Here is a 9130-nt window from a genome sequence, read left to right as displayed (position 1 = left end):
CCACCCCCACCCTGTTGGATTTTTGTGACTTTGTGACGTCTGGGATCCGTTTTTGAAATGTTCCCTTCCCCTTGTGTCATGTCTGGTATTACTTCCTGCCCTTGTGTTTTCTGCCTTTCTCTCCCAACTGTGTCTCGTTCCCTCGTTTAGTGGCTGTGTGTATATATCCCTGTCTGTCCCAGTGTTCCTTGTGAGTTCGTCATCTAAGTGTCACCCCTGTTGTTGGTGTCTCCTCGTGCTCCTCGTGTCTTCCTGGTTTGTGTTTTCAGTTTTATTTGTTACTTTGTATTTTTACTAGCTTTTTATAAAATAAAGCTCTCTTTTTGTTAGAACCTTGTCCAGTACCTGCTTCCCGGATGTCATCTTGTTTGCTTGGTGGGAACTTCTCTGGGACCATGCCAGTGAGTTCCTCTTCACTTCTGAGGTTCAGTCTGCTTGCAGCCTTGTGGGTTATGTAATTGGTGTCTGAGGCCAGGTCAATTAATGTCCCAATTCTCTGTCCAGCATTGGCCGTGACCTCGAGCAGCATCATAACCACTGGTAGTTCACGCAAGCCACTTTCCACCAGAAGGCTTCGGTGGTCTTTTCCATCACTGCAGGTTCTTGTTGCAGAATTTGAAATGACACCTCGACATTGCTTCGCCAATTCTGGTGAAAGTTTCCTGACGAACTCCTCCTGATCCTCTGTGTACTTCCTCCAGCCTTTCTCCTCTTCTGGACCAAATATTTTCTTTGTCTCAGCATTTGGGCACAGGCAGTAATGATGCTCAGGAGTATGTTCGTCCTTGCAGTGTTGGTTCCTACACAGAAAGGCAGATTTGCAGTATGAACTGTTATCATGAACCTCGAGGCACCTTGTACATGCCTTCACCTTTCTTACTGCTGTCTTTTTCTCTCCTAGCTTCAGCTTCATATATATATATATATATATATATATATATATATATATATATATATATATATATATATATATATATATATATATATATATATATATATATATATATATATATATATATATATATATACACATACGATATTTGGGCCCTGCACAATCTTGCTCTGGATCTCGACGTAGTCACGAACACATCCTCTCTGCCCTCCCATAACGCCAAGCGGCGCTCTTTTAAATGGGAAACACTCAGGCAGATTGGTCACATCCGGTTTGTCCCATTACTATCTGGACAGCTTCAGTTTGACTTGACAATGTGTGTGTTACATGTTCCTGCTACATTAATGTGTGTGTGTGTTACATTAATGTGTGTTGCATGTTCCCGCTACATTAATGTGTGTGTTACATGTTCCTGCTACATTAATGTGTGTGTTACGTGTTCCTGCTGCATTAATGTGTGGGTTACATGTTCCTGTTGGTATTTTAATCTACACAATGCATCATATTCTATATATATTCTATTCCACGCCGTCCCTTCTTCTATGGTCTTCAGATTAAGCAGACTCAGGATGGAGAGAGGAAACAGCTGACTCAGCTACGAGACGTCCTGAAGGCGTCTCTACAGTCTGAGCAGAAAGAGGTGAGACGCTGAGATCACAGTGAGAAGCGAGCAGCTTAAAACTACAAACATGGCAGTTATAGTTGGTTGTGTTTCCTGGTTTTCCTGCAGGATGTTCAGGCTAAACAGAGCGCAGGTTACAGCCTCCACCAGCTGCAGGGCAACAAGGCTCACGGCACCGAGTGCTCCGGATTCCTCTACAAGAAAAGTGAGGGGTGAGTGAACTCAATGTCCCAGAATGCAACAGGAAACGTTTGTTCATTCCTGTGAAAGCTGCTCAGTGTAGCCAGAATGGCTTGACTTTCAAATAGTGTGTGTGTGTGCGTGTGCGTGTGTGTGTCTCCTCAGACTGAGGAAGGTGTGGCAGAAGAGGAAGTGTTCGGTGAAGAACGGCTTCCTGACCATCTCCCACGGCACGGTAAGACACCACATCCTCTCCTCCTATTGGTCCTCCTGCAGGAGCTCCACCCTCCCGCCTGCATGTCGGCCAATTACAAACAAATCTTCTTCTGGGGATTTATTTTGTTTTTTATATTGCGGGAAAAGGCAACTTTTTTTAATTTAGTTTCTTCTTATTATTATTTTTGTTCCTTCTTCCTTTTATTTTGAAGTTTGTTCATGAAGAGTCAAACGGCCAATCAGGACAGAGCAAGCAGCAGAAGAGAAACAGGAGGAGAAGGAAGAGCATAAGGAAAAGGATGAAGGAGAGAAGGGTGGGGGGGGGTCATTAATTATTAATTTTTAATGATTAATAATTATTTCTGTCACTGAGCTGATCTCCAACCTCATCTCACAAACACAAAACATATCATTATTACAATATAATCCATCATTTCAACTTGCTGCCAAATGATGTTTTAGTTGAGCTGCAACTCTTAGTTCTTAGTTGTTCAGATCAGAGGATGAACTCAAATGTCTCGAAGACATTCGGTTCACTGTCATAAAGAATAAAGAAATATTCACAGTAAGAAGCGACAATCAGAATTTTTACAATTTTTTCTTGACAACTAATCGATTAATATTTTCAGCTCTTTCATTTAGTTTGTTTCAACCTAATGATCCAATGTGACGTGCTCTCCTCCCTGCTTCTTGTCTCTCAGGCTAACAGACCTCCAGCCAAACTCAACCTGCTCACCTGCCAGGTGAAGAGGAATCCAGACGAGAAGAAGAGCTTCGACCTGTTCTCACGTAAGCTGCAGACGCACGTGTTCTTCTCTCAGACTCTCTTACTGTTTACATCCTCCTGTCTGACGCTTGTCTCCTCCAGACGACAGGACGTACCACTTCCAGGCCGAGGACGAAGCCGAGTGTCAGGTGTAAGTATTACAATGTCTACGGATTCATAGGACGGCCATATCATAATAATATGAAGAGGAATAAATCAAATAATATGTGGAAATATTAACAGGAATAAATTTAAGAATAAATAAGTAAATACAAAATGTGGAAATCTAAAAATAAAAGAATATATAAGCAAATAAAATATTAAGAGAAATGTTCAAAAACAATAAATAAAAGTCATAATGTAATAAATACATTTGAAAATAAAAGAGAATGATTCTGCAGAACAGTAAAGAGCATGAAGTGTTGATGTCTGTGCAGCTGGGTGTCTGTGCTGCAGAACAGCAAAGAGGAGGCGCTGAACAAAGCGTTTAAAGGCGACCAGGATGAAGGAGAGAACAATATCGTGCAGGAGCTGACGAGAGCCATCGTAGGAGAAGTGAAGAGGATGAGCGGCAACGATGGCTGCTGTGACTGTGGAGCGCAGGGTCAGTAATACTACTAATACTACTACTACTAATACTACTTATACTACTACTTATAATACTACTACTAATACTAGTACTGATACTGGTACTGATACTACTGTTCATATTGTTGCTACCGGTACAACTGCTACAAATGTTGAGAAGATTACTTTTGCTCCTTGTGATCCACCCTACGCTTGATAACTCGTTAATACCAGGACTCGTTAATACCAGGACTCGTTAAGTCCAGGACTCGTTAAGACCAGGACTCGTTAAGACCAGGACTCGTTAAGACCAGGACTCGTTAAGACCAGGACTCGTTAAGACCAGGACTCGTTAAGACCAGGACTCGGAAGACCAGGACTCGTGAAGACCAGGACTCGTGAAGACCAGGACTCGTTAAGACCAGGACTCGTTAAGACCAGGACTCGTTAAGACCAGGACTTGTTAATACCATCAGTCATTAAGACCAGGACTCGTTAGGACCAGGACTCGTTAAGACCAGGACTCGTTAAGACCAGGACTCGTTAAGACCAGGACTTGTTAAGACCAGGACTCGTTAGGACCAGGACTCTTAAGACCAGGACTCGTGAGGACCAGGATTCGTTAGGACCAGGAGTCGTTAAGACCAGGAGTCGGTAAGACCAGGAGTCGTTGACTCACCTAATAAAATCTTAACACCATCTGGTCCCGTCAGGTCCCACCTGGCTGTCCACCAACCTCGGGGTGCTGATCTGTATCGAGTGCTCGGGGATCCACAGGGAGATGGGGGTCCACTACTCCAGGATCCAGAGTCTGGACCTGGACGTGCTGGGAACCTCCGAGCTGCTGGTGAGTGCACTTCACTGGCAGGACCAGGATCAGAGTTCACTCATCTGTGTATAAATTATATATTTTGAGAAAAAAAGTCAAAATTTAAAGAAGAAAGTACGAATACTCCGACATTTTGTTCTTTAAGCAACCTTTTTGTTGTAATTCTGTAATATTCTAATTCTAATATAAGATTTTTGAAGTTCTTTTCTAAATATTACAACCTTGTTTTTCTCAAATGGGTAAAATGGGGACAAATTTACTTGACATTTTCTTGAATAGCATTTCCAGTATTTAAATATTTAAGTGGAGATGTTGCCGGTCTTTTGTGTTTGATTGCATTTAATGCAGAAAGAATATTATACCAGAAAGTTTGCACATTGTTCAGGAAGAAGCCGCAGTGATGAAGCTGCCTGACCTGACGTGTTGTGTTTTAGTTGGCGAAGAACGTGGGAAACGCCAACTTTAACGAGATCATGGAGGCCGATCTGTCGGCGCAGGACGTCACCAAACCCGACCCGACCAGTGACATGTGAGTGACGGCCGCGAAGACATGAGAATAAATGTTTAGGTTTTAACGATCACACGATTAGCTGATTAATCTGGGAACTAGCACATTTTGGAAACGGTGAAAAATGTGAATCAGTGTTTCCAAAAGCCCTGAATGAATCAAATGTCTCAAAGATTGTAAAGAGACCAGTAAATATTCATATTTCAGAAGCTGGACTCTGTATGAATTAATCCATTATCAAAAGAGTTACAGCTTTAATCTCCACAGATCTGTGGAACTGAGTTCCTGCACAAAGAATGGTGCAAAAGCTCCACTTTAAACTTTAAACTGAGACGTGCTCAGAAGTGTCTCAGAGATGAAACGAAAGAGCAGCGCGCAGCCTGAACGCTGAGCTGAAGGTGACTGAGTGTGTCGCAGTAACTCATCTGTGGTTTGCTCTGCAGGCAGATGAGGAAGGACTACATCACGGCCAAGTACACGGAGAAGCGCTTCGCTCGGCGGCTTTGTGCCGACGCTGCGTCCAGACTGCGGGCTCTGTACGAGGCGGTGAGGACCAGAGACATCCTGGCTCTGATGCAGATCTACGCCGAGGGCGTGGACCTGAGGGAGGCCATCACACAGCCCAACGAACACGTACGATAAGATGCGTCTCCCCGTGTTCACGACGATGCGACGGACGTTTTGAGGGTCATTTACAGAAACATTAATAGTAGAAGTGTAGAGCAAGAAACTCTGTGTTTATTCTTATTACGACATCGAGTGTTTGAACCAGGATGTGCAACTTATTGGAAATATACTCAAGCCTGTCTCTAGTTTATAGGCTTCATATGTATTCATATATATGTATATATATGTGTGTGTATATATATATATATATATATATGTATATATATATATATATATATGTATATGTATGTATATATGTATATATGTATGTATATATATATATGTGTATATATATATATATATATATATATATATATATATATGTATATATATATATATATATATATATATATATATATATAAGCTATATATTATTCTAGTTTTCTATTATTTTCTTTTTTTACTATATGTATTAGTAATGTTGATTACTAGATATCATAAAGTATATATCTAGGATATATCTCTCTATTTTTTTAATATTTCTAATTTTTATATCTCGTCTATGATATATCGGTATCTCGGTATATCTCTGTCGGTATACTCTATCTCTCTCTCTCTCTTTTGTATGTATTCTCTCTCTTTCTGTATATATTGGCTTTTTACTTCATCGAGTCTTGCTCTGTCTATATTTATGTATCTCTATATATCTATATATAGCCTCTCTCTCTGTCTCTCTGTCTGTCTGTCTCTCTCTCTCTCTCTCTTATCTCATCTCCTCAAGAAATCTCTCTCTCTCCGATATGGTGTCCGAGGATGCGTCTCTCTCTCTCTCAAGAATCTCACTCTGTCATATTGGTATTTTTAAGCTCCATCTGTAGGATCTATCTGTATCTTTCCGCTGTAAATAAGGGGCGCCGGAGGAGGGGCAGGAGGCCGCTCTGGAGGCCGTACTGGATGCGGCTGGAGCCGTTCAGGAGGCCGACAGAGAGGCCGGACTGGATGCGGCTGGAGCCGTTAAGGAGGCCCGCGGAGAGGCCGGGCTGGATGCGGCTGTAGCCGTTCAGGAGGCCGGCGGAGAGGCCGGGCTGGATGCGGCTGGAGCCGTTCAGGAGGCCGGCAGAGAGGCTGGGCTGGAAGCCGGAGAAGCTGGGATGGAAGCGGGCAGATCCGCTGGGCTGGAAGCCGGTGGCTGCTCAGGAGGCCGGGCTGGAGGCGGTCGGAGCCGCTCCGGGTGCCAGGCTGGAGGCCGGCAGAGAGCCTAGGCTGGATGCGGCTGGAGCCGCTCCGGAGGCCAGGCTGGAGGCCAGGCTGGAGGCCAGGCTGGAGGCCAGGCTGGAGGCCGGCGGAGAGGCCAGGCTGGAGGCGGACGGAGCTGCTCAGGAGGCCGGGCTTGGGAAGGGACCTCGAGAGGAGAGGGGAGCGAAGGGACCTCGAGAGGAGAGGGGAGCGAAGGGACCTCGAGAGGAGAGGGGAGCGAAGGGACCTCGAGAGGAGAGGGAGCGAAGGGACCACAGGGAGCACAGGGGTTGGGGTCTCGAGGGGCCAGGAGAACGCAGGGACTGGGGTCTCGAGGGACAGAGGGAGCACAGGTGTGGGGTCTCGAGTGACAGAGGGAGCACAGGGGCTGGGGTCTCGAGTGACAGAGGGAGCACAGGGGTTGGGGTCTCGAGGAACCAGGAGAATGCAGGGACTGGGGTCTGCGGAGGTCCGGCAGCGGGAACGGAGGTCTGTGGAGGTCCGGCAGCGGGAACGGAGGTCTGTGGAGGTCCGGCAGCGGGAACAGGAGGCTTCCGCGGCCCGGCAGTGGGAACGGAGGTCTGTGGAGGTCCGGCAGCGGGAACAGGAGGCTTCCGTGGCCCGGCAGTGGAAACAGCGGTCTGACGCGGTCCAGCAGCATGAACTTGAGGCTGTCGCGGCCCGGCAGCGGAAACAGGGGGCTGCGGTGGCCCGGCAGCGGCAACAGGGGGGCTGCAGGAACGGTGAACTGGGAGCCGGAATGACGGTGGCTAGCACAGCCAAATCTCCTCCTCAGGGACCTAGAAGCCTTTTGCGCACACAGAGGTCCTTCCCGGGCTAGGCAGGTACCCAGAAATGGGTCTGGTGCTGGAGCAGGAGGAACGGTGAGCTGGCGAGTTGACTGGAAGGCAGACCGATCTGTGAGGTTGAGGAAATCCGTGATCTCCTCAGGCAGAAGACTCCTCAACCAAGGCTTTCAGCCACCTCCCCACGGGCCTGTCGAAGAAGGACCTGTTGGTCCTTTCTACAGGCGGCTTCCTTCCATTGACGCAAAAGACATATTAATGCGATATACAGACAAAAATAATCCTCATCATCAAGCCCTGCTGGGTCCATTCTTGGTGAGTTCGTACTGTCACGGTGAGGAAAAGGTGAGGACCCAAATGCAGTACACTGGACAAGGTTCTAACAAAAAGAGAGCTTTATTTTATAAAAAGCTAGTAAAAATACAAAGTAACAAATAAAACTGAAAACACAAACCAGGAAGACACGAGGAGCACGAGGAGACACCAACAACCGGGGTGACACTTAGATGACGAACTCACAAGGAACACTGGGACAGACAGGGATATATACACACAGACACTAAACGAGTGAATGAGACACAGCTGGGAGAGAAAGGCAGAAAACACAAGGGCAGGAAGTAATACCAGACATGACACAAGGGGAAGGGAACATTTCAAAATAAAAACAGGAAACCGAAACCAAGATCATAACACTTCATCCACAAACCGGGACTTCCTAGAGTGGTGGAAGTGGTATAGCATTGGCGCAGCATGTGAACCGAAATGCGGAGGATGTCGCTGCGGAAACTGCCAGCTGGGCGGAAAAGAAAAGACTCTTGCTGAGGAGAGATAGAACATGAAATTATAAAAGGAGGGGCTTACCTACGTCACAGAGGACAGCCACAGCAAGGAACCACATTGGCACGCTAAGTATCCTTGGTTAGAAGACCCAGCCTCGTTGCTAAACAACAGAAGGGGAGTCGAGGCTACATTCTACAGAACCCAAAAGCAGCTGACAAAAGAACCCATATGGAAGGTGGCCAAGTACATGACATGGTTGATCGAGGGGCTGCAGTTAAATTGTCCATGGATGCTATCCTCAACTGGAAAGGGCCCGTGTGGTATGTGAGTCACCTTATTGCGCCAAACCCGCATTCTGTCACAACCCCAGTGAGACTCGTATGGAACAGCAGCCAAAGGTTCGGAGGCGTGAGCTTAAACGACTTGCTTATGAAAGGTCCAGATGTCCTGAACCAGATTCGTGCTGTCCTTCTCAGATTCAGGTGTGGAGTAAATGCGGCTCTGGGTGACATAAAAAGATGTACAATTCAGTTTGGTTGGAAGACCGAGAAATGCACTTGCATAGGTTCCTCTGGCGAGACTCCGAGGATTTTGCAATCACAAGAGTTAACATCGGAGACAAGCCTGCGGATTGCATTGCACAGGTAGCAATGCACGAAACTGCTAACCTTCCTCCATTCACCCACCTAAAAGAGGAGCGACGGGTGCTCCAGCACGACAGCTACGTCGATGACATTCTCACATCCCACATTGACCCTGACAAACTGAAAACCATCACGGCAAATGTTGAACAGATCCTGAATGCTGGAGGTTTCAAGCTCAAGCCTTGGGTCTTTTCTGGGCAAAGTGGGAGGAAGAAGTGCAACGGCAAGCTGCAGAAGATATAAACTGAGACCTTGATCTTGCCAAACCAAATGCGCTACGAGGATGACAAGGCGCTTGGCCTAGGATACATAGTAGCAGAGGACAAGTTCCATGTTATGATTTCAATCAATTTCTCGAAGAGAAAAGGAAAGATGAGACTTGGCCAGGACCTTCTACAAGAGCAAATCCGGGATCAGATGCCAAACCCCCTGACACGAAGAGAGCTGCTCAGCCAAGTATCAGGGCTATATGACCCAG

The 9130-nt window shown here is 46.2% G+C and overlaps 1 protein-coding gene across 1 annotated transcript; it reads left to right on the top strand.

Annotated features, from left to right (window-relative positions):
- Window positions 1-1358: 1358 nt before the first annotated feature.
- Window positions 1359-5298, top strand: LOC115005803 (arf-GAP with SH3 domain, ANK repeat and PH domain-containing protein 2-like). Its single transcript, XM_029427743.1, has 10 exons — window positions 1359-1370; window positions 1446-1532; window positions 1623-1726; window positions 1860-1929; window positions 2612-2699; window positions 2779-2827; window positions 3114-3280; window positions 3957-4090; window positions 4507-4601; window positions 5024-5298. The coding sequence occupies exons 1-10, from the start codon at window positions 1359-1361 to the stop codon at window positions 5220-5222; spliced, it is 1005 nt and encodes a 334-aa protein (XP_029283603.1). The 3' UTR covers window positions 5223-5298.
- The last annotated feature ends 3832 nt before the right edge of the window (window positions 5299-9130 follow it).

This window comes from Cottoperca gobio, unplaced genomic scaffold, assembly GCF_900634415.1.
Source record: "Cottoperca gobio unplaced genomic scaffold, fCotGob3.1 fCotGob3_36arrow_ctg1, whole genome shotgun sequence".
NCBI lineage: Eukaryota > Metazoa > Chordata > Actinopteri > Perciformes > Bovichtidae > Cottoperca > Cottoperca gobio.
The sequence above is the reverse complement of the archived record's forward strand: the minus strand, read 5'-3'. Positions and strand labels throughout refer to the sequence as shown.

Bases quoted from the DNA above. Each gene is read 5' to 3' on its own strand.
- LOC115005803 (XM_029427743.1), top strand. The intron at 1,533-1,622 runs GTGAGACGCTGA...GTTTTCCTGCAG, and splicing joins TACAGTCTGAGCAGAAAGAG to GATGTTCAGGCTAAACAGAG. The intron at 4,602-5,023 runs GTGAGTGACGGC...TTTGCTCTGCAG, and splicing joins CCCGACCCGACCAGTGACAT to GCAGATGAGGAAGGACTACA.